The 27,121-nt window shown below is 36.0% G+C and overlaps 1 protein-coding gene across 2 annotated transcripts in view; it reads left to right on the top strand.

The window, feature by feature from the left end:
* SOX5 (SRY-box transcription factor 5) overlaps positions 1–27,121 on the top strand; it is a 415,087-nt gene that overhangs the window by 212,917 nt on the left and 175,049 nt on the right. For both annotated transcript variants that reach the window (XM_032159826.2, XM_032159831.2), the window contains exon 6: positions 328–396. In XM_032159826.2, coding sequence (XP_032015717.1) covers positions 328–396 — 69 coding nt within the window. The remainder of the gene's footprint in view (positions 1–327; positions 397–27,121) is intronic.

The raw sequence follows: 27,121 nt of genomic DNA, 5'->3' as shown, positions 1-27,121 counted from the left end.
GGCTGAAAACCTCAGAAGCAGCACCTTCTTAATATATCACTAGGAAGAGAGATGTTTGAAAAACAGACATTTCTTTCTGGGATTGATCACTGCCGTAGTGTCTTAGGCTTCATTTGTTTTAGGCCAAAAGAAACATAACTGTTCCTAAAGACTAAATATCGTCCTTGATCTTACTTAGGATGAATTGCTGATGATTTAGGAGTACAGACACATCTATTTTCATCATCTTAATCAGTGTCAGATCAAACTTTGAGAAACAGAACGTTAGTAACTTCCCTCCGGGACTACAATATACTTGTAAATTTCTCATGTGCAATTTCTTCACAGATCGCAAGACAACAGCAGCAGCTTCTGCAGCAACAACACAAAATCAACTTGCTCCAGCAACAGATCCAGGTCAGAAATCAGAATTTCAATATACTTACAGTTTTAAAAAATATATATTCTGTTTCTTATCCTTAAATACCTAACCGAAATGACCTCCAAAATAAAAATGACTTTCAGGCTAATTCATGACATAGCACCTCCTCTACCATGCAGATCTTGCAAATGGTGTCTGTCAGTCTACGGGCCCTACTGTGTCAGGGAGCTTCAATCTAAACAAGCTAACAGTTATTTTCATCTTATGCTGAGAAGAAATTATTGTAGATAAAAGTTTCATTTTATCTATATTTTAATGTTAAAATGTGTCTATAAGTGTTCTTAACTGGGTAGGTGCAGGGAACCAAAGCAGAAAGGTACCTGGGTTTTCAGTTAGAGAAGTAGCACCAGATAGAACGTTTTTATTGCATGCCTGAGAGCCATGTGTGATAAAGATGGAACATAGGGATGGTAATAATTTGGTGTTCAAGTCGATTTACCTGAGGTTTTGCCTGGAGAAAACAAGTCTGAAGGCTGTAGGACCTCCATGTTTTTGTTATTTGGAAATTTGCAATGATAAGCAGCATCAATACAGGAGGAAGCAGCTGTATTGGTAACAAAAAGAAAAAACGTTTCCAGTGATGTCTTGTTTCCACAACTTGCTAGTGTCATAAACTTTGACAAAAGTTCAGCTTTGTTTCCCTTCTGACAATTTACTTTCTGAACAGCACTTACTTCATATAGAGATTTTTGAGGATTAAAGGAAATCATGGATAAAGAGCGTTAGCATAGTGTCAGGGCATATCGTAAGTGCTCAGTACTCACTTGCTATGACTATCAAGGAACCTAATTCATGGAGCTATGAATCCAACCCCATGTAACATCATCCATCTGGAGGCAACTGTTAGCTTTGCAGTGTGCTAATCTGGAGAGAAATTCGTGATTCTCTTGGAGTTATATCTTGAGATCCAACATATTTTATTAAGTGTAAATATCATAAATGACAGGAAGCAAATGTGTCAAAATTATTTCACTCTTGTATTAATCATGTTTTAACTTCTTTGCCATCCAGATTTCTCCCATTGTATCTAATTGAGTCAGGCACACCTAGTTTTGATGGATTTAACAGACCTATCACTGTTGCTTCTTTCTTATTCTACCTGGGATTTTAATGACCTATTGATAGCTTCAGTGAGACAGTGGAAGTTCAGTGAGATGTTCCAGCCAAGGACCTTTCCCCTCCTCAACTGCAATTTTGATCAGCACATTTCCAACATGTTATAATCCACTCATATCTGAAGTGTGGTTATTCATTTCAGTGGTTTAAAACTGTTCATTGAATTTCATGTTGTTCAAAGTACACTGACTTTTTAGTGGATGGTACCTGGTTATATGCATTTAAAATGTTATTAATCATCAAAGCATAGGTATTAATATTGTTATGGCACTTTCTTATTCTAAGTAAGGTAATTCCATAATCAGTAATGTGGTAGTCACTTGATTTTACTGCAATTTGACAAGTGTACTGATAGTTTTAGATTTTTATAATTTTTGTAATACTGAAATAAGTCCTTTGTTAAACAGAATGGCAAAAATAGATTTCAACTCATATTGTAAATGTATGTAAGGCTCAATAAACTGTTCTGACCAATTAGATTAGCCAACACCTTCAGTGCTTTCTTAGGAATTATTCCACGATTGTGACCACTACATTCACAATGTAGATTTTAAGCCCTGTCATAATGACAAAAAGTTGAAATGGATGGATTCTTGCTTCAGAGCATGAAGCACTATAATTTATAAGTCAGAACATTTTTTAATGAAAAGCACTTAAAAATTATATGTTCTAGAAATTCTATGACTATAGGAACTATATTCCAGAGAGCAAAGGCCAAGTTTAACAACATGCCCAAGACCACACAATTAGAAACTGGTAGAACTAGGATGAGAAGCAAAGTTTTCTGACTATAATAGAACTTTTGTGGAGTATGAGAATTTTAAAAGCTTAGAATTTCTATTTGATCAAAGCATTAAGCAGGCAGCCTCTACTATTTCAGAGTGGGAAAAGAAAAAGTCCCTAAAGGAAATAAAGTCACACTGAAAGCAATTTGAGGGAAACATTGAGATATTGAGATATATATGTGTGTTGGTCTTCTTTCTAGGGTTAGTGCAGATAAATGAAACTGACAGAGTCAAAACCCTTTCAGGCAACAAATAAGTACTGAGCCAGACTGATAACCTGAAGGAAATTCATTTTCACAGCTTCCAGTATATTCATTAACTAGAAGCATAGTTCTGAAATATATTTTGTCAATTGTTAATTTGGAGAAGTCTTATAAACACTTAATAGTTATGAAAGTAACAATATATTTGAATTATTTGTTCTACTGCGAGATTGTTCAAACAATCATGGGAAGCTCCGATGTGGTGGCATATGTAGAAATAGGACATTAATAATGTAGAATAGACTAATTTTCCCGCCACATAAATCACTGCCATATTTCATTTTACAATGTTTTTTCTTCCCTTTTCTCCTTCTTCCTACTGCCTCCTTTTTCTTGGAACCATAGGGCAAGGATGAAGACTAGTAAATACAGAATTGCTATCATGAAAGGCAATTGGAATGTATAACAAATATTATAAAATTTATTTTAATTACAAATGGATATATAATTGAATGCTCACAAAATAATTTACCATAGATTATCTTATTTGATATTTGAAAATACTCATCTAGAATTTCCACCTACTTTTTTCTTTTTTAAATACAGTGCCTTGATACCTTCTAGAAATAAACATACTAACTTAAATTATTCATCCTGATTGTACTTTCTTAGATGTTTTATACCATTGTTGTTGTTCCAGACCTTAGAAAACAATGCATATATCAATGGAGTAGTAGACCGTAGCATTTTATAGTCCACAATTAAGTATGCCTTTAAAATGTTTGTTTCATATATGAATACAAAAGACATTATCTTGGTCCAGTTTTAGCAAAGGAATCCAGTACATCAAATGGGGTAAACAGATCTGCTGTGTGAATTCGATTGATAAGAGTTAGAGCTGGGCAATTTTTTTCATTTGATGGATGTGTTAAATGACAGGAAAGATAATATTTCCCTACATTTTGCTCATTGTTCTTGTGAGATCTCGCTAAAGGAGAAGTCAATTTAGACATCTTTGTTCAATTTGAAATATATATCATTTGATTAAAAATGCATGAACAAGTTTGTTTATGTATATGCACAAACATTTACATACTCTAATACCCCAGTATATTACTCAGGGTTCCCCAAAGTCACAGAGTCAGTAGAAGATATAGATGATATAGATGTAAATATAGATATAGATCTAGATAGATATGTGAGAGGGGACTTACTGGGTGATTGGCTCACACAGTGATGGAGGCTAAGTCCTGCAACAGGCCTTCTGCAAGCTGGAGACCCTGGGAGGCTGGCGGCATGGATCTCAGTCCAAGTCGAAAGGCCTCAGAACCAGGGAAGCTGTTGATATAACTTTCACTCCAAGGCCAATGGCCTCAGAAGCCAGGAAGCTGCAAGTGTGAGTCCTGGAGTACAAAGATGAGGGGCCTGAAGTTGATGTCTAAGGACAGAGGAAGAGTGTATCCCAGTCCCACCAGATAGATCCACGCATTCACCTTTTCTCTGTTTCTGTTCTCTCTGGATCCTCAGCAGATTAGATGATGCCTGCCCACATTGAGAGGGTGAATGTCCCCCACCTAGGCCGCTTAGACTCACGTGCTAATCTGCTCAGAAAGCAACCTCACAACATACCCCAGCATAATGTTTTACCAGGTATCTAGGTAATCCTTAATCCAGACAACTTGACACCTAAAATTAATCATCACATCCAGGTTATTTCAAGTTTCTCTTGGCCTTTTTAATTCTTTCTCAACCTCTGATGAAAAGAGTGGTGGTAGGTTTAGCTGTATGGTAAACCTACGCTAGAGAAAATGCCATAAGAATCTGCAAGTGAACCAGTTTTATTTAATTGCTTAGGATCAGTTCTTTATGAACTATTTTTATTTCTTTAAAAAGCAACCTTAGCTCTAAAACTGCATAATTCTAACTGGATTAAAAACTCAATCTACATTTCTTCCTTAGAAGGACTTTGTAGGGTTACAGTCTTCTGCCAGGTTGACCCACCTAATTCATTAAGGATTAAGAATGTTTTCTATTATTGTTTGCAATATCATAAATCAGTTTACTCTACAAATACCAGAAACATCCCTCTTCCCTCAAGAACATGTCCACTTTTCTATGAGACTCTTAATTTTAGAAGCAGTAAGAAGTTTGTCTTACTTTTCTACTATTCAGGAATATTTCCCTCTAATATTTGTGTTTATTGACTTAAAAGATAATTTTTTAATTTCAATTTACTATATCAAGCCAACTTTAATGCACATTAATACATGAGATGAAATTTGTAAATATTTTAGAATAAGATATCTTTCTAGAATTTTTGGAAGGGAAGCTCTTTTTTTTCCCCTCTTACTCTGTTGCCTGTTCTACAATCCCCATCTTTTAGCAATTTTATTTCCTATTTTCTTTGTTTACATAAAATCATCCTGTTTCTAATATTGATAGATAGTTGCTTTATGTTTCCAGTAAAGATCCTGGACCAGTGGTTCATCTGGACCTGATTCACTGTTTTACAGGAAGTGACTGAGTGACCTCTACTCAGCTTTCATTATGACAACAAATTGAGTGATCCTGGAGACCTAAGTTTCCTGTCATCTTGAAGCTTCTGGTGGGACAGGGTTTCTATAGTTTTGGGCATGTGTGTGAGAAGCATGTCCTAGTTATAAGTTTCTTACTCCTTTTCAATAATACTTAATGGAATTTAAGATTCTTTACAGCAACTAATAAGGCTAATCCGACAATGTGTTCTAGCCTGAAATCTACTTAAGGTACTTTTTAATTGCAAGTTTAAAGATACTGTACTTCTTTTCAGCTGCATATTTTATGATTCCCATACCAGGGCATCAGTGTTTGAACTTTTATAAGAGATTCCAAAAATTTTCCCCATTTCCCCATCTGATTAACTTTTCCAACTATTGTTCATTGTGTTCTCTTGCAAGCAAAGAATTAGTATTTAATAATCTCCTGTCATTGTTTCTGATTCATAAGTTACGCATGTGCAGGACTAGTCATAGCTTTGGGTCACTGATTCTGTCTGGACCTAAGGGTAGAGCGAATAAAATATTTCCATTCTCTTGTATTCTTAGTCTGGCAGTGTGCATTGCATAGTATATAGGAAGGAACTTGGTTGTTTTAGGTGATACAGGATTATATTTACCTGTATGAAATGCAATTTTAATTATGTTGAATAGTTTTTTAAAAAAATGATTGAGAACAGTGATCTGGAATAAGATACACCTGAACTCAGTCTATGCATCTTCATATCTGATATCTGCCGTGTGATCTTGAGAAAATGGTTTACTCCCTCTGAGTTTCATTATTGCAATCTATAAAAAAGGAAATATAATACCTAACACCTGGTTCTCTGAAGATTAAATGGGATTGTGACTGGTATTTAGCAAGTACATGGGCTAAACATTTTTGCCAAAGTCATTAGAGATAAAAATGTGTGCTTTCTGTATTTCCAATGATGGGCAATTCATGAATGTTTTCAGCAAGAGGAGAATTTCTAGGAAAAAAAAAAAAAAAGAATATACTTTACATGGCAGTAGTCACTAAAAACTGTGAGTTCAATGTTCCATATTCATATGATTTTAGAACTACAAGAGGTTTTTAGAAAGGCTTTATTTAGACCTATCTCTCATTTTGACATTTGTAAACTAAAACTAAGTAAGGTTAGAAATTTTTCCCAGTGTCACATAAGTTGTTTCTTGTGGAACGATGGCTCAATTCCAAGTTACCCGAGTTTTGGCCCAGTTCATTTTTATTTTACCAATATTCTACCATTTAAGGCTTAATGGCCTTAAATTTTAAAATGAGTTTTCTTTCCCTGGGAACTTATTCCTACACGGTAAAAATACAACTTGATTTATATACAATTGAATGATTAAGTTGCGGTCATGGGCTCAACCAATTTGTGATAAAGGTTTCATTTTATTGGCACCAAAGTTCTCTGAGCTCATTAAAGTTTTGGTAATTCTTGAAAAATTATTACGCAGAAGGAAATCCATTGAAATATTGTATTGAAACATAATAATGTTACAGGTGAAATAATAGTATGTACATGACTGACCTGCTGATTTATGATTTCTTTCCCTGAGTATGGTAAGCATTTTACCCCTCTCAACAAGACCCTGCACACATACAAGAGCACAAAGAGATTACAAAGTAACCTTGTCTCTTTTGGAGACTGCAAATGCCAAGAAGAAACACTGTGTAGTTAAGGTAGCATTTCACCCTGAGAAAGACATGCATTAACTCCTTGAGCTCCAACTAATGTTTTGCTATGTGAAATAAAATACATCATAACTGGACAGGATACAATTTCTTGGCATTCAGATAGATTACTAGAGGAGGAAATATGGAGATATAAAGAAGTAGCTTTAAGGATGACTTTCTTCTTTGTATTTTCTGGATGCATAACTTCCATTTGAGAAGACAAGTGGCCTGCCTAAAGGGTTCGTAAGGATAACTGCCTGCAGCCCTGTCTTTTCACTCAGAGGGGGCCACTTCAAAATTCCTTAAGTATTCTTTTTTTTCAATATGTCTCCTGGCAATTACCTAATGGTAGAAATCCAGTCATTCTTCTTATTTCTCTGTCTAGTAAACCTGTCTCTGTAGACAGACATTCAGATTGATAGGTGTATATATTTTCATCTTCATTGATACAACACATGCTACATGGCCAAGAAAGTACCAAAAAGAAATGAAAGCAACCATCTCAAGCCCAGTTCTCTATACTTTACTCTTCTTTTACTCAGAAGGAGCCACTTTAAAATCTTCAAGTTTTGATTTTTTTATAGACCTCCTAGTATTTACTTCTCTATCAAAAACTTTAATTATAGTGCTATTTCTGACGTATCAACTTTAAATACCATGATCCTGGAAACATGAAGATTTCCTAGCTCCCTATTGCCACTCTCCTTTCCCCTTCCTCAAGATGCAGTTATATATTATTTAAATGTATTGAGTAGGTACTATTAAACTTCATTTTACTTACAACCCCTTTTCTTGTTCAATCAAGTATAAAGTGTTCCTCGACACGAGCCTTTTCAGATGAGGATGGTGTATCTCCTCTTCTGTTACTCCCAACTGCCAATTTCTGTTATTTTTTTCTCCTTATGTTATTGGTCTTATTATCTCCATAAATTGCTCCAAACTCTTACGATTACATAAAACCTCCAGAATCCTCTTTTCTTGGATATGTGCTTTCTAGCCCTCTGACCTCCTGTTTTGGATGAACTTATCAAACATGAGAGGTTATATTTATATAGGATTTTTAACTACTCTATGTCCTTGATATTTTGAACTTTTTAATATTTTTATTGAGATGCTATTTGAAATAACAAAGTCTGTATTGCTTTTAAGCTGATTACTATATTGACGTGATGTTGATAACAATGTTTAGAAGTTGTAATCCTGGTTTTATAACTTATCCTGACTTGAGTTGCTCAAAAAAACACTAAAAAAATGCATTTCATGGAAGAACATTTTTTCTTTTGCTTTTTTATCTGGAATCTCAAATTTCCTTATTATTTTTATTTTCCTGTTTTCCCATTTCTGTGTTTCTTTCTTCTCCAATCTTTGCAGTATGATTTCTGAAGTGAATCCTGGGTTCATTTAATCTATTTAGATAATCGTTTAAGCTTTGGTTAGTGTTGCTGTGGTCTAAAGAAGAGAGATCTGCATGAAACTGAAATATCAGAGCCACAGAACCAGCGGGCTTCAGCACTGGGAACGTTTTATCCAAATCTGCCATGTGTCTGGAGCAGCTGCTTTTTCACAAGTTGTAAATATGGCCATTCTGGAATCATTGAGATTGGCCCAGAAGGCAGACTGACAGTCATTTTTCCCGTGACTTTTCAACCTCTTCCCAAACAAAATTACCTGTGGACAAACTTGAACTGTTTCTTACGGAGGCTCTGTAGTCCATATCCTCTTAACAGAATAGGGGCTATCATTCCTTACATATGCCCCTGGGAATGTAATTTTCAAGTAGTAGAAACAAAACAAAGCAAGTCAACAGCAACACAAAGATTTGGGAATGTTGGCCGAAGTCAGTATGTTGGTCCACAATGAACCACTTTTTATTTTACTTTAATTTACACAATAGTGTGGTAAAATAAATGCTATAGCTGGGAGTACTCACAAAGTCTTTAGAATGAATTTCTACCTCCTGTCTTTGAAAAGAGTTAACAAATAGAAAAATAAATGCCATTGAAATTAACAGAATGTTAACAAAATGAGTTGCTCTATGAAGAGCAGTTATGTCATGATTCAAGACATACATTCCAGACATCTCTAACATATGGCAAAATTGCTTCAGCTCCCTAGACAGAGTACTAACTTCTACTCTTTTGAGCTTTTGCTAGTAAATTTTCATGTAACTTACAAACAATGAGAAACTGACTTCTCTCTCTCCCTCTCTCTCTCTCTATCTCTCTCTCTCTCTCTGTCTCTCTCTCGGGGATGTATGTATTTAACACCATTATTCTTCAGAAAAGAGAGCCAAACAGGTGAATAAATTGGGAAAGAAAAGATGAGTAGGGAATTAAGGACACCTGTCTGCCACTAGGCTTATCCCTAGTTTTCCCTTGAAGGAGAAGCAGAAGGGAAAACTGGGATAGCTTCTTCTACAAAGAGAGTATTCTAGAAGTGGAAAATTCTCAGTCTTTATCATACTTGAGCTTACAGCAGCATTTGAAAATTTTGATCACTCCTGTATTTTTGTAATACTTTTCAGTCCAGCACAATTTGCTTTTCTCTTTAAGTTTCTGTTTCTTATTCCCAGTCTTATTTGGTAGATTCTCTGCCCATCTTTAAAAGGCTGAATTGTGATAATGCTCCATCAATTGACTTCCATATCTACACTTACTTTCTAAATGGTCTCAATTGGTCAGTGGTTTTATGTCACCCTGAAAGTAATATTCCAAAATTTGTCTCTCCAGCCTAAATTTCTCTCCTGATCTTCAGAGTCAGATACCCCAGTTCCATTTAAATGGTGATAGGATTTGTCTATGTCCCCACCCAAATCTCATCTTGAATTGTAGCTCCCATAATTCCCACATGTCATGGGAGGGACCCAGTGGGAGGTAATTGAATCATGGGGGTGGATCTTTCCCATGCTGTTCTCATGATAGTGAATAAGTCTCATGAGATCTGATGGTTTTATAAAGAGGAGTTCCCCTGCACAAGCTCTCTGTTGCCTGCTGCCATGTAAGACGTCCCATTCCTCTTCCTTCATCTCCGCCGTGATTGTGTGGCCTCCCTAGCCATGTGGAACTGTGAGTTTATTAAACTTCTTTCCTTTATAAATTACTCAGTCTTGGGTATGTCTTTATTAGCAGTGTGAGAACAGATTAATACAAATGGATACCTAACAGGCACTTCACTTCAAAGTTCACATTTTAAAAACATATCCTTTAATTATCTTCCCCAAACTCATTGTTTCCCAGTTTCTCCTCCTCTGAATATGATACCATTTGCCTGTTTTCTGTGGCGAATACCTAGGAGACATCCTGGAATCCTCATTCTTTCACATCTCACAACTAATCCATCTACATTGGTTTTCTGTCCAACATCTGTCAGATTGACCATCGTCATTCTGGTCTAATTCACCATCATTTCTCAGACTACTGCAGTAAGCTCCTAACCATGCTAGTCACCCTACTTCCTTCGTTTACCCCCCCAGGTAGATTTTTCACATAGCTGCTAGAGTGATCTCTTAAATGTGATTGTGCTGTCCTTCTTGGTTTCTGGGAACATCCTGAGAGTGTTCTACCATCAGGGAATTTGCATTGATTATTCTCATGTCCTGGAATACTCTTTTAATCATATCATTTAGACCTTTACTTCATTCAAATCTCTTCAAATGCCATGCTTGTCAGGGAGGCCACCTCCGACAGCCCAATCCAAAATAATCCCAAAACTCCCTAGAGATACCTAGGATTTGTAACCCTATCAAACAGTTTAAGGTACATAAATCTCCTATCCTAAAGATTAGTAGTTCCAGTGACAAATAAGGTTAAATTAGTAATCTTAGGATTTGTAAGCCATGAACTATTTAGTATGCTACCTTTGAAATGTCATTCTATTTCAATAAATTTTTGAATTGATATTATAAACAGGGAAAAAAATATGATCTCTTTGTACTGTACTGGTAAGAAGAAGGAGCAGCCTATTGCTTCTTAAGTATTTGGCATTTTACAGAGGTCATCTTACATTATCAGCACAAGAATTCAGACAGTTTGTGTCATTATATCCATTTTATAGATGATAGAACTGAGGCCTGTATGTGTGTGTGTGTGTGTGTGTGTGTGTGTGTGTTATTCTGAAACCCTGACAGTTGAGTACTTTGTAAACTGAAAGGGTGCCTTCTTCCTCCCTCTTCTTACTAGAATAGTAATGAGTGATTTAATTCAGATTATCTCCAGAAAATAAGACTAACTGGTCTTTTCAAACTGAGTTAAATCTATCAGGTTGGCAAATGTGGCAGGATTTTTTTTATAAAGTAATTTATTTTAGCTTTTTGTAGTAAAACAAGATAAGAGATTGTCCTTTTATAAATAGTGAAAATAAATATTTATAAATCAGGAAAAGACATTTTCCACATATGCAAATATTGCGTACAACTAAACTTTCACCAGTAAATGCTAAGAAAATAGGATGCTATGCTTATAATAGATAAATATCATCTCTTTAAAAAGAATTATCGTATGTTGAGACTTATATCTACATAGTAAATTAGAAAAGGTGAGCTAACTTTTATAATGTACGTAAATGTTTAACTAAAATAACTAATGAGAAAGTTTTAACGTCATATACATATATTTAATTACAGGTTTATGTTAATTTATGTGTATACATTGTATATGAATTGTATGTGTGTTCATACATACATTCTCAGGATTCTATATATCTTTTTTTGATCGTTTACTTTTCCTTTATCTTCTCTATTTATTGCATATATGTGTGTGTATGTGTGTTTGTGTGTGTGTGTGCGTGTGTGTGTGTGTATATATATATATATATAATTTTTCTCCTCTAATTACCACCATTTAGTTCTGAATACATTTTTAATTCTCTTTCTACTTCTGTATTCCTTTTCATGGCTTTGCCAATACCTACATCCATACCTGCTGCTGGATCGTCTGACATAGCCACTCGTCATTTCTTTTACTCTTTTTATTTTTCCCTTCCATCCATAGTTCCTTTCTCTGGCTAACTTTTTTCTTTTTCTTTTCATTATCCAATTGGATTTTATGTTTTCGCTGAATAAAAACTTGATCAGTAATAAACAGAATAAGTTGGAAAGACTGAGTTTGTTTTCATTTTAAAAGTCAATTATTTGATTTTCTGTGGGGCAATTTGAGGAGGGGGGGGGGAGAAAGACAGAGAGAGAGAGCAAGAAAACATAAACAAGCCCAAAGAAAGGTTTCCCAGATTGCTAATATAATATATTATGGCAATCTTTTCATGATAGAGGGTATGTTGTCATGAGCACCCGTGTCATGCAGCCAGAAAAAGGGGAGGGATAGGGCTGCCGTAAGGTAAATCAAGAGATAACAATAAAATTTTTCTGTTGCCTGCTGGAGGTATTTAGGATGTGTTTTCTTTATATCTTCATCCGCCCCTAATTGAGGATGCTTTAAAATTGAATGACTAGCAGTCAAAACGTGTTTGCTTCAAGCTGAGAAGAAAAATGCTGGTGTCTCCGCTTCCAAACTGATTGCGCTTTGTACACAACTGACAGCTACAGTCACTTTGAGTGACTGATAAGTGGGAAGCTTTGCCACTTATCAAGGAATGCAGGCTGAAAAGAAAAGACTGGAGCCATTTAGATGCTTCGGCATGTTCAAAATAACATCTTACATCAGTCAGACTCAGGAGCACTAAAAGACGTTTAAAATGAAGTGGTGTATATAGAATTGTGGTATATGAGTATGTATACATAGGATAGACAAAAATCATTTCACAAGCAAACAGCTTCAAAGGGTGAAAGAAAGAGCATTGTTGTTAAGGTCACAATTTGTGAAATGAATCCAAGGTTAATCATTTATATACATTTGTGATGAAATTTCCAAATTAAAAAAAATATGTAACTATAGACTTCCAACATTATTTATATGAGCAGCTAGCTTTGACCAAATGGATGCCTCAGAGCACCTGAATAATAAGAATGTCATCCACTAACATAGATAGTAATTTTTACCCTGAGGGAGAATCTCAATTCACCTCCCCCATTCCCTTCTTGTGCAAATATTTAATATTTAACATGTACGTGTAAAATATTCCATGATCGCTAACTGAAATATCATAGTTATATAATAAAATCAGGTAAGGGTATATTTCTTCTTTTTATTTTAAACATAGTTTTGAGACTGTCCTAATGAAAGTATATTCAGCTTTACTGAGCTGTAAGTTCCACAAATAGAAACTTCTGAAAATAACAATTTTTTATGCTCAGTGATTAGGCTTATGTGTATAGAACGTGCATCATCCTTTACGTTTTCTAGGACGTTAATGTTTCAAAATATTTTGTCTGTGTATTCACACAGTTTTGTATTTTTTGGACCCCTAACAGGGTAGATGCAGTATTCCTCAATGATATTTACCCTCCTGTGAACACCATGCTCTCTATTTAAATAACTGGTTTCAGTTTGATAACCCATAAATAAACCTGTTTCTGTCCATTCATATATCCTCATTTCAAATTTGGAGATATGGTAATAATAACCATATTCATGGATAATTTTTCAGGCTTCCTTGGCTTGTGCCTGTGCACCTGGTAGGCTAAACTTTATGTATAATCTCTTAACTATTTAATGAACAGCCAACTGCATGCTTGGTGGATGCAATTCTTGATCTTGCAAATTACTTCACTCCTCTCATGCCATATAATTGACTACTAATGTTTATATTGCTGTACAAACTGGGGTATACTCAAAGATAGTCATTTGAGTGATCAGGAAGAATGTGTTAGGACAGTGTGGAACTCAGGCCATTCTGTGAACTGCTACAGGTCCTCAATAAGATAAGGAGCTTGCTATATGCACTTTAATTTAGCTGGCATTCTTTTTTATTGTAAGATTTTTTTTTGATGAGGGTGACAGTTTGGTAGTTTATGCTCTCGGATAAGCTACTGACCTCATCCCAGACCAACACTATGAGTAGTACTGAATTATAACTTTTTGATCAATAAAATAATTAATATAGGCCAGGCGCGGTGGCTCATGCCTGTAATCCCAGCAATTTGGGAGGCTGAGGCGGGTGGATCACCTAAGGTCGGGAGTTTGGGACCAGCCTGACCAATATGGAGAAACCCTGTCTCTACTAAAAATACAAAATTAGCTGGGCATGGTGGCGCATGCCTGTAATCCCAGCTACGCGGGAGGCTGAGGCAGGAGAATCGCTTGAACCTGGGAGGTGGAGGTTGCGGTGAGCCGAGATCGTGCCATTGCACTCCAGCCTGGGCAACAAGAGCGAAACTCCGTCTCAAAAATAAATAAATAAATAAACAAATAAAATAAAATAATTAATATAGAAAAATAGACTTTAGAGATAATTCGGTCCAGCTTTTTCTTCTTTTGTAGATGAAGATATGGTCCAGAAATGAAAAGGGCCGTGCCCAAGTCCTATAACTAATTAGGCACAGACCCTGTTCTTCTGGGTCTTACCTTAGTTCTGGTTAATCATATTAAATAGATCCAGATCATAGGTACTGATGAACACAAAATAAGAGCAATTGTGCAGAGCCCATCATATTGACTTCATCTGGAATTTGAAACAAATATAAAGCCTAATGCTGAAGACATTTGGAACAATATTTGAATGTTGTTATAAAAATTGTACGTGACACGTTACTTAGAGAACAATTAGGAAATCTTAAATTTTGATTCACTAAAATTAGTAATTTATTTTGAAAGGTACATATAAAAAACTTTAACAACATGTATTTCATTGGTTCATAATAGTCCCTGTATTTTTTTTTTTTAAAGATCATTTTTACAGTGAGTTAGTATCTCTGTTTGACCCATTTTGGATCAAAATGTTTAACAGCCTATCATTGGGATCTGTGAACTAACCAAATAAAGGAAAAAATGATGTTGTAGTATAAAAATATAGATAAATGTATTTCTCCAAGAAAAGCGCTCTTTTGACAAACAGTAGTTGAGGCTCTTTGGAAGTAAAACTCAAATATTTTAGAGGGCTTCTTTGCTATCTTGTTACGTTTTAAAAACCTAAATGAGGAAGTGAATATTCTGGCTAAGAAAAATATTTTCCCATTATGCAATTGATTTTACTTTTTCTCCCACCATAAAATACTGCTCATTCACAGTTCTCCACATGTAGGGTATTTATTAGGCTTCTTTCTATTCTACCATTTATTGAAGGCTTTTTCCTTAGTTTCCTATTGTTTTAAAAAACTTTTTCTGTTTTGTGCTATAACAGGTGCTTCATTCACATAAGAGAACAGGAAAGCAAGACTTTCTCTGTATCTTGATCCCTTGAAACATGAAATGAGTCTTTTTTGTGATTAACAAAGGCTACTGCTCTTAAATGCATTGCAAGCATGATCTTGAGGTGTATAAATACCTCCATCAACACATCGTTACTTAAACCTGTCTTCTACTGGCTTGTATCATTTTTGTTCCTCTCTTTTACGCCGTCTCTTACCTGATTGCTTTGTACCCAGTCATTCCCATGCCTGTAATACAAGATCACTCTTGAACAGCAGATTGTCTCTCTGAGAATTTAGGAGAAATGAACATAATGCAGAAATAACTATCCATCAATTTTTTTTTTTTTTTTTGGTAAATAGCTGGGGTTTTTTTTGAAAGCGGGGTCTCACTCTGTTGCCCAGGCTCATGCAGTGGCACAGTCATAACTCGTTGCAGCCTCAAACTGGGCAGGGGCTCAGGGCTCAAGCAATCGTCCCACCTCAGCCTCCTGAGTGGCTAGGACCACAGGTGCATGCCACCATCCATGCCCACCTAATTAAAAATATATATTTTGTAGAGATGGGGGGACCCTCCCTATGTTGCCCGGGCTGGTCTCAGACTTCTGGCCTTACGGGATCCTCATGCCTCGGCTTCCCAAAGTGCTGGGATTACAGGTGTGAGTCACCATGCTCGGCAAATAGTTGCTTTTTATAAAGAAACATTAGTATCCTGGTGGCATGAAAATGCTAATAATCTTTATAGTTATGAGGAGAGCTTAGAAACCTTGTGAATCTCACTTCTCACAGTACTATCATTATTAAGTGGTATTTATGTGTCTCTCATGTGGCCAACATAAGATAAAATGTTAATACATGTAAACAAAACCTGCTCTGAGTAATAAGTAATTAGATTCTGATTCATCCAATAAATCTGTGCTCATCCGTGTCATGACGCATGGTATCCGATAATTTTATTTTTGCATACAATCATAATCACAGAAATAACATAAGAGAAGTCAATAGCAGAAAAAATTAAAAAATATTGAAGCCGGCCGGGTGCGGTGGCTCACGCTTGTAATCCCAGCACTTTGGGAGGCCGAGTCGGGCGGATCACGAGGTCAGGAGATCGAGACCACGGTGAAACCCCGTCTTTACTAAAAATACCAAAAAAAAAAAAATTAGTCGGGCGTGGTGGCGGGCGCCTGTAGTCCCAGCTACTCGGAGAGGCTGAGGCAGGAGAATGGCGTGAACCCAGGAGGCGGAGCTTGCAGTGAGCCCAGATTGCGCCACTGCACTCCAGCCTGGACGACAGAGCGAGACTCCGTCTCAAAAAAAAAAAAAATTGAAGCCAATCCACAGACATTCTTGAGTTACTTGCATACTAAAGAGTATCAAATAACAACATTCATGCAACTAACAAAAACTCTCAAAACCATGTATGCTATAACTTTACCCACTCTGAGATTTTTAATGGCTTCTGATGCTTAGGTATAATGTTTTCCCCCATTTCTCCTTCTCTCTCTGATCAAATCCCTAGAATTTTATATTTTATCTAAAATTGCAAAGAGGTACCTTTTTGCTAAGCTTTTTAGTGCCCTATTGAGAACCGTTTGGAATTGATGTTCTCCTATTGCCCGTCTCCTCCATGCAGCTGCATTAGCAGCCATTTGTTTTCAGTCTTTTCCTTTTCCTTTCTCTCACTTTGGTTGAAAACAGAAGGGAAATATGAAATAACAAAACTTTTCAAATTAAAACTCAATTTGTTGTTTTATAAGGTTTTTGACGCAGGATAATAAACAATGAAATAATAACAGGAAAACAGACACAAAGGGGCTTTAGAAAAATCAAAATCATCTGCATTTTTAGAGGAAAAGATGAGAGATTAAACATAGTTTGTAAAAACATTGTATTTTGGCCGGGTGCGGTGGCTCAAGCCTGTAATCCCAGCACTTTGGGAGGCCGAGGCGGGCGGATCACGAGGTCAGGAGATCGAGACCATCCTGGCTAACACGGTGAAACCCCGTCTCTACTAAAAATACAAAAAATTAGCCGGGCGTGTTGGCGGGCGCTTGTAGTCCCAGCTACTTGGGAGGCTGAGGCAGGAGAATGGCGTGAACCCGGGAGGCGGAGCTTGCAGTGAGCCGAGATCGCGCCACTGCACTCCAGCCTGGGGGACAGAGCAAGACTCCGTCTCAAAAAAAACAAAAACAACAACAAAAAAAACCATTGTATTTTGCGATCATCCTAGTTCAACTTAGATTAACCTACTGTGGTCTAATTCTGCCAAGTCCCTGAAATTATGAACCTTAAGATGTTGATTCCATTTTTCCAATCTCTCTTTCTGGATGCAAAGATTAAGATAGGAAGTGTGGTCCTTATCTTTAAGAGTTTTACAGCCTCAAAATGAAATGGAAATGTCTTCATGAAGGAATAACTGTTGGATATTTAAATTTATTTTCACTGAGAATATTTTAGAAAGCACAAGCAATGTGTATATACCAGAATAATTACACCATTTTATTTATTTTTTTCATTTCATCTAACTGGTGTCTTCCAGTAGCATTAAGAAGTGCTAATATACTAAACTTTGATGTTCTTTTCTATTTGAAATATCTACCACATACACACATATTTATGGCTTGATTTTTTAAAAAATATATTCCTTTGCAGAAAGGTTTTTAAAAATTATCGTGAACTTGGAGTATGTCTTTAATTTTAAAATATTTTAAGGATGCTAATAACCTGTTTAAGAATTTTTTTACTTTAATAACTATCATCTAGGCAATAAGGCAAACATTATAGTTTTTCTCTATTAAAATCAAAAAGGAAAAATCTCATCAAGAAAATACATGAAAAGTTTGGTAGACATTTTCCCCCAGTGCCAATAACTGTTCAGATAACTGGAATATAGTTATAAAACTTTTCTCTTTGCAGTACAGTGTTAACTTAAAGGAGAAGCAGAAAATAACCTCAGGATGTGCTGTGTTTACTTTATTAGTGCTCATCCCTTCTCTCCACCTTGACCACTATTAAGTTTTATTCCGTTCTGGCTGTGTTAAGTCGTACTAAATATCAGCGGGTTGTCTGCCCACATCATCTGTTATAATGATCTGCTCCTACTCATAGGGACTCTTTCACTGAGGCTCTCTTTTTACAGTCTTACATACCCACCTGCTTACATAGGAAATATAATTCTCCCCTTATGTGATCCTGAGCTGCTCTTAATAAACATGATGGTGAGAAATGCTCCAGGCCTGTTCTCTGCTCACTATTTAATAGCTTCCCAAAAGTGAAAGAGCAGTAATTAAGAAAGAATACATTTTTTTGTCATTGATGGGTAAAAGAAAAAAAATCATGGTTGAGGGCTGACAGAAAGTTGTGAAATAGAGACTATATTTGCTACATGTCTTAATGAATAAAGTCACAATTCATTGCAATATGTGTAACCAACACAACTGGAATATTTTTGGCCTTTTAAAGTTCAGTAACGGTGTTAATATTTATGCAAGATATGTGAAGGACCCCCAAATTGATATCAAGAAGGTAGAGATCAAACATCCAAATATTTTTTCTACTATCAGGAAAACATTTTTTGAAACAGTGCTTACACATGACTCCAATTGTCAGAATCCTGTGGGAAAAAGTCAGTGATATAACTTCGTTCATTACAAAAGTAAACTGAGTCTGTAATGGTAGCCACCTCAAGTCTTGAAGGGCCAAAGTAAGCAAGGGATAAGGAGCATCAGCTAAAAGGCCACAAAAAGGGCATAGGACTTGGAAGAGCCAAGCCCAGGGGCACAGAGGCATTCCTTTGTGTGTGGATGGTGGCTGTATCTTCAAGGGTACCTTGAGAGAGGGCACATGGGAAGAATGATGGTATTTTCCTTTAAAAGCTTTTTGGGTTGTACATAGATTGTGGGATTTAGAAACAGGAGACTTTACTATTTTTTAATTATGTAACTTTGTACAAGTCACTTAATGTCATTGATTCTCAGCCTCTTCAGAAATAGACTAGACATTTTAGTATCTCTCACATAACTGTTAAGATAAAAAATTAAATACAGTGATATAAGAGGGCCTTATAAGAGAACCAGAACATACGAATGATGTTTTTGCAAATCTATTTTTTCCTCTTGTGCTTCCTCTTAACACTCTGAACTTGAAATTTTAGTGATCAACATCCCAGAAAGGCTTTTTTTTAAATTTCTTGTTGGTGTTTCTTTTTCCCCAAGAAGAAAGAGCCAGAGAGAAAAATACCTAAAGAATTATGAATTTACTTCATAGCTTTAATTAGTGGCATACGTATTAGTGTAGTGTCTAAAAGAGTTTGCTTGATCATAATCCACTGTCCCAGTATTATGCCTTACAACACATTTCATTATCATACATATGAAATAAGACATGTGTTTATAAGAACAATGGATAAGCCTGTTTCCTGACAAAATCATTAACTATGCCAAAGTTCTCTTTTTTTCTTTTCCTCTGTTAATAATGAATGCTAGCTTTCAGTATCTTTACCGACTTTCATCTCTGAATTAATTTTGACCTTAGTCAAATTGAATTTTGGTATTAGCCTACTTTATAAACCTTTACATTAATTAAGTTGCATATAAGCACACAAAGTTACACGATTTACCAAAATTTTCTTTTCATCATAAGTCACAACACTTTCCATGTGTTGCATAACTTACGGTGCCTCCATACCTTTGGAATCAAATTTTTGGTAAGCTTCAAGAAAATCCTAGATTCATCTACACAACAAACTTAAGTCAGTTTTTACTTATGGAAATTTTAGCTAGAGACCAGAAAATATTTAATATGAGCCCAAATTTAATAAGATTTATTACTAATGATAGTCATGTTTGGATGATAGATTAAAGTTATTTAATTGTTAACTGACTTGTTAGCTATCCTTTGAGGCCAAGTTTTTTTTGGGGGGGGAAATTACTAACTACTCTTTCCTTAGAACATCATTTATTGACCTCTCTGCTAAGTTGCTGCATGTGTTACCAGTCATATTTCTGTATGGAATTCATGCTTTAAAGGAGCATATGGGAGCCGTTGATTGCTTCGCCACAACTGGCGTCTTGCCTCCAGCTGCGTCCAATAATCTGGCATAGCTGTATTTAGTGGATAACTACTAATGTTGTTATTGGTCATAAAAGTTGTTAAGGTACTTAGAGTAATAATGGGCTCTCTGAGGAGTAGAAGTAAGTATATAATTTCTGTATGAACTTTTAAATGTTACTGATCTATCATACAAATTAAAATCTGTGCAAGTTTTAACTATTTTATTTCCTTTTGAACATTAAGTTTCTGTATTTGTTAGCATTTACTGCATACTGAGTCATTAATAAGGTAGTGTGAAATGATGAAACTCATACTTAGTTATAATAACAAAGAGAGTCTACCAGTACCATCGTAGAATGCATTTATTTTATTTTATTTTTGTTTGTTTGTTTGAGATGGAGTCTGGCTCTTTCCCCCAGGCTGGAGTGCCGTGGCACGTCTCGGCTCACTGCAAGCTCCGCCTCCCGGGTTCACGCCATTCTCCTGTCTCAGCCTCCCGAGTAGCTGGGACTACAGGTGCCCGCCATCGTGCCCGGCTAATTTTTTGTATTTTTAGTAGAGACGGGGTTTCACAGTGTTAGCCAGGATGGTCTTGATCTCCTGACCTCGTGATCTGCCCGCCTCGGCCTCCCAAAAGGATGCATTTTTTTTAAAACGTAGGAAACTCTATGCTTCTCAAAGATAGTTATTAATTGTAACTAATACCATGAAATTTCACTGTATATTAATTACTTATGTAAAATTAATATAGATTTCTTCTTACTGGTGTACCATACTATATGCATAGAAATTTGATCAAACTTTATAAATAAATAATTTTTACAAAGTATGACTAAAATTCAAACAGCACATTTTTAAGAATCTTGCATTGATTTATTCATTTGAAAAGCAAATATTTCTTTTCATGTATAGATAATATCTTACTTTTTTTTTACATTTGGCTTTTTATGTATATTAAATCAAGTTATCTCAAAGCATGGCATACTTAACATAGAAAATGATTACAAGTGTAGACATACTGTTGTGGGTTTTTTTTGTTGTTTGCTTGTTTTTTGAGACACACTTCCACTCTGTCACCCAGATTGGAGTACAGTGGCACGATCTCGGCTCACTGCAACCTCTGCCTCCCGGGTTCAAGCGATTCTGTTCCTCAGCTTCCCTAATAGCTGGGATTACAGGCTCACACCACCACGCCCGGAGAAGTTTTGTATTTTTAATAGAGACAGGGTTTCGCCATGTTGGCCACGCTGGTCTTAAACTCCTGACCTCAAGTTATCCACCTGCCTCGGCCTCCCAAAGTGCCAGAATTATAGGCCTAGACACTGCGCCCAGCCTACGAGCATAGACATACTGTTAAAAATGACTTTAAATATTTATAACTGTAGTTATAAAGTTAGTCTATTGCCATTGCCTTTATATCATTTACATTAGTATTTAGAAGATAAATTTTAGATAACTATTTAGAAGAAAAATTCTTCTGTACATTTATACCATGGAATATCATACGGATACCGAACAGTTAAGAAAGAGCAAATGTACCAACAAGGAAACATGACCAATAATCTTTTCTTTTTTTTTTTTTTTTTTTTTGAGGCGGAGTCTTGCTTTGTCACCTAGGTTGGGGTGCAGTTTCGTGATCTCAGCTCACTGCAACCTCTGCCCCCTAGGTTCAGGCAATTATCCTGCCTCAGCCTTGCTAGTAGCTGGGATTGCAGGTGTGCACCACCACACCCAACTAATTTTTGAGTTTTTAGTAGAGAAGGGATTTCGCTATGTTGGCCAGGCTGGTCTTGAACTCCTGACTTCAAGTCATCCACCCGCTTCGGCCTCTCAAACTGCTGGGATTACAGGGTGAGCCACCACGCCCAGCCAGTAATAATCTATATATATATTATTAAATAAAGAATGCTAGTCATAGGTTATATATATATATATATATATATATATATATATATATAAAAAAACATAAACACACACACACACACACACACACACACACACACACACACAGACACTGGAGAATATACATTTCCCTTATATCAATAGTGGAACATGAAAGAACTAAATAATGCCACAGTATTAATGATTCAGATAATTCTAACAGAATCAACATCCCACAAATTCCCTAGGGCTGAATTAATGATGTAGATTATCTGTATCATCAAGAACTGCAGGAAATTCTACACACTTCACTACCATATATTGGGAGAGTAAAGTTTTCATGTACTAGTTTTAGAACTGTTATGATATTAGTGCTGTAGGCCTGCTGTAATAAATTACCCACAAACTTGGTGGCTTACAACAAGTGAAATTTATTCTCTCACAATTACGGAGGTCAGGGTCTGCAATCAGGGTGTTGGTAGGGTTTATTCATTCTGGAGGCTCTGAGGAAGCATCTGTAGCATGCCTCTCCCTAGCTTCTGGTGGCCAGCCAGCCGCCAGGTCATCCTTGGGATGCTTGGCTTGGAGATGCGTGACTCTAGTCTCTGCCTCTGTCCCTACGTTGTTTTCTCCCCTATGTCTGTGTGTCTTAAATATGCTTCTCTATTCTCTTATAAGGAAACTACTCTTTGATTTATGGCCCAATCTAAATCCAAGATTATCTCGTTCTTTAATGCATCTGCAAAGACTCTTTTCAAATAAGATCATGTTCACAAGTACCAAGAGTTGGGACTTGGACATATCTTTTGGGGGAACACAGTTCAACTTACTACAGCTATTAAAATTATTTATACATTATACTGCAGTTATTTAGACTATTGGGTATCTTGTGTCTGTGAGAAAGTATTGCTACTAAAAAAGAATGAGTAGAGAGAAGGATGAGTGTACGGCTTTCAGGAACACTGTGAATATGCAAAGTTGCTTTATTATTTTAGATATAATTTCACTTTAACTTTTAGTCGTATTTCATAGTTGTTTTTCAGTGTAGCTGTGGTTTATAAAGACACGGTATTATTATTGAATGATATAGTCTGTAGCACTCTGAACTTAATGTCAAAGGACTTTGTTTAAATCTTGGCCCATCACTTAGTTGCATACACTTAGATGTTACTTAATCTTTCTGAGGTCTAATTTCTTCATTGGTAAATTCTAGCTAATAATACTAACGTGAAAAGTTCCTTATGATGATGACTATAACCATATGTTTTCTCCAGATACACCTGGCTGCTGGGTTTGTCCTGAAGTTACAATCAATAGAAGTCTCTTAACAGCTCTGTTGCTGAGTGTGTGGATCTAGCCTAAGACTCATTTGTACCTAATCCATATCAGTTCAGTGGAGGAAATCTGTACAAATTGCCTTCATCACTAAGAATTTTTAATAGACCAGTTTTACATGTTTTCCATTACTCTTACTACCACCATACTCTAGACTCCTGACCATGTGAACAGGAAATTATGTATCCCTCTTGGGCAGTGTCTAATATGATACCAAAATATTTGATGAATTCAGTCAAATTTTTAAACAAGTGATCATGATCGACTGGTTTTTATTGACTTAAGAGTTGTGGCTGATGTATTGGCATTGTTCTCACCTGGTTCTCATCTGAGAGGTGCAGTTAAAATAGCACGATTCTCACCAGTCAGATAAAACAAAGTTTAAATGGCTGCTCAGCTACTCACTACCTGTATGACCTGAGCAATTTACTCATTCTCCTCATTTCTAAGATACGGATGATATATCTTTGATTCAAGTTTGCTGTAGTCATTAGAAATAAATTAGAGCACCAAGCTGGTGCCCAGCTAAAAGACAGTACTTGGTAAATGGTGGTTAAAAAGAAAATATTAATAGCATCTTTGTGGTGATGATGATGAATCAGAAATAGAATTTACAGTGAAATGATTTGTTTCATTTCTTTTTGAGGTAAGTGCCAGGACTTGTTATATTGTGTTAGGATAATTACCTTATCAGTATAATATTTTTAAGCTTTCTAGTTCCATTTTCCAATTGTAATTACTTCAGATTCTTTCTGTTAACATTTTCTGTTTAGTTTTGCTTACATATAACAAATATTTCATCTTGTGTTTTATAAGCTATATCAAGTTCATCAGTGTATCTTTTCATAAGATGCATTGAAATACAGAAAAAAATAATGTATTAGAAGATACTAGAAACAGGCTATTAACCTCAAATGTTATAAATAAAATAATACCTTTTTGCTTCAAAGATATATAGCATATGTGTAGCAACATTGTTGATTTGGCATAAATATATATTTAAATGCACAATTATTTCCTGTGCATATAGACACATACACTGCTTTGCCTGTATTTTATAGCTTTGACAAAAATTATGCCAAAAATAAAACCACAGGGTATATTTGATAAATGTTAATTGACGGTGCTAAGTTTAAAAATTAAGAAGTGAAGACTATCCAACCCTATGGTGTAATGTGAATTATTTTCTTAGTTTTATTTCCATATGGGAGATCATAAGGCTTCATCAAGTAACAGAGCTTTCTTAAAGTGACACACTAATATGCCACATTGCCGATGTAAACACAGAAAAAAAGGCAACATAGAAATAGACTCTTTTTGAAAATTAGGTACCTCTTTTGTTTTTATTATGAGATGAGTATATTTGTAATTAAGGGTAAATAGAACAATACATTTTTTTCATGCCTAATTTCAAGGCACTCCTTGAACTGATGGATCTATATTGAAGGTTATGTTTTTAAAATCGTATATAGCACTAAATCAAAACCACAATAAGATACCATCTCACACCAGTTAGAATGGTGATCATTAAAAAGTCAGGAAACAACAGGTGCTGGAGAGGATGTGGAGAAATAGAAACACTTTTACACTGTTGGTGGGACTGTAGACTAGTTCAACCATTGTGGAAGACAGTGTGGCGATTCCTCAAGGATCTAGAACTAGAAATACCATTTGACCCAGCCATCCCATTACTGGGTATATACCCAAAGGATTATAAATCATGCTGCTATAAAGGCACATGCACACGTATGTTTATTGTGGCACTATTCACAATAGCAAAGACTTGGAACCAACGCAAATGTCCAACAATGATAGACTGGATTAAGAAAATGTGGCACATATACAACATGGAATACTATGCAACCATAGAACTGGAAACTATCATTCTCAGCAAACTATCACAAGAACAAAATACCAAACACCACATGTTCTCACTCATAGGTGGGAAGTGAACAACGAGAATACTTGGACACAGGAAGGGGAACATCACACACCAGGGCCTGTTGTGGGGTGGGGGGAGGGGGGAGGGATAGCATTAGGAGATATACCTAATGTAAATGATGAGTTAATGGGTGCAGCACACCAACATGGCACACGTATACATATGTAACAAACCTGCACGTTGTGCACATGTACCCTAGAACTTAAAGTATAATAAAAAAATATATCATATATTGCACTGAAAATATACCAGGCCAAATTATGTGCCACATATAATAAGCTGTCTGTTTAATCCAACAGAGAACTTTCTCTTTCTTACCATGTGTGTGTCTTTGAGTGTGTGCGTGTGGTGTGTGTCTGTATGTAACCTATTATCCCATAATAAAGCCATGTGTTTTTCTAATATGTGACTTTGTCTGTTGGAATACCATACAAATAATACTTTTCAGTAAAAATAGGTCTTGATGTGATAAGAAGAAAATGCCAGAACAGTCCGTTCCTTCTCACTTCAAGCTGCTGAAATATTGGACTGGGCAGAAGTTTCATTTAAAATTATTTAGTACTAATAACACTAGAATTAATATTATGCTGTAATTAAATGTTCAAAATTAATCCAATTTCATATGTCAACCTTAAAGCTAAAATATTACTACAAAGCTACGTTGATACTAGTATGATTTAACATTTCCTATCCTGATGTAGTATTTTCAGTATGTAGGTCACACAGACATGCACAGAAACACAAACACATACCATACACAACCTCCTAACCAGTAGGAGAACTGTCATTACATTAGAAATCTTGTTTAAATTGGTGACATAACAATTATTACTATAATAAACCCTTATTATTTAATCCCTATGCTTTCTCTATTTACTCCTATTGGAGTAGAATTAGAGCGACTCTCTTAGGATTTTTGTTTCTCTGAGGGTACTTGTTAATACATCTGAATTGTGAGAATATTGCCCTTTGAGTACATTTCTTCATTTCCTTTTTGATAAAATCCCAAGGGTCTGGGTATACTAGAGGATGCTTCTGTCATTAGGCTTTCTAAAGGAGCCCCTGTCTGGGCATTGTAGCTCAAGCCTGTAATCCCAACACACTGGGAGGGCGAGGTTGGAGGATTGCTTGAGCCCAGGAGTGTGAGACCAGTCTGGGCAGCACAGTGAGACCCCTGTCTCCACAAAAAAATTAAAAAAATTAGCTGGGCATGATGGCACTCACCCATAGTCCCAACTACTCTGGAGGCTGAGGTGGGAGGTTCCCTTGAGCTGAGGAGTTAGAGGCTGCAGTGAGCTCTGGTCATGTCACTGCACTCCAGCCTGGGCACCAGAGCAAGACCCTATCTCAAAATAAGTAAATAAATAAAATTTAAAAATAAAAGATTCCCTGAACCCATTTTGTTTGTCCCTAACCTTCTACTCCGTGGCAAATAGTTCTGAGCAGTGAGGAAATGATTCTTAGTCAATACGACAATTTTCCAGCTCTATGAAATGGTTTTCATGATGATCTTGTATGTTTAAATGTAATGTGAAGTGTAGTATAGAGACACCTTGTATTAACATTCAGTCGCTGACATACCAGTCATGTATTCTATGAAGAAGTCCTAATCTTGTGAATTTGTGGGCTACAAATGACTAATGATATTATCACCAGTCTCCCGATCATCTAACTTCAAAACTTTGAATTCATTTTTGATGCCTTCTCCTGCACATTTTGTTTTCTATAACGTTGTGTGTGTATTGATTTTGCCTTTATGATATCCCTTATGTCTTTTTCTGTTTCCACTTTCCTGCCACATGTTCAAGTTCTCATTATCACTCATCTCTGCAACAGCTACCTAACTGTTCTGATGCCAGTAGCTTCGCTCTCCTGTCAGCTCTGTGCTTTGCTGTCAGATCAATGTTCTGAAAGAAAAACTCTCCCAATGTT

This window comes from Hylobates moloch, unplaced genomic scaffold, assembly GCF_009828535.3.
Source record: "Hylobates moloch isolate HMO894 unplaced genomic scaffold, HMol_V3 SCAFFOLD_8, whole genome shotgun sequence".
In the NCBI taxonomy this organism is placed as follows: Eukaryota; Metazoa; Chordata; class Mammalia; order Primates; family Hylobatidae; genus Hylobates; species Hylobates moloch.
The sequence above is the reverse complement of the archived record's forward strand: the minus strand, read 5'-3'. Positions and strand labels throughout refer to the sequence as shown.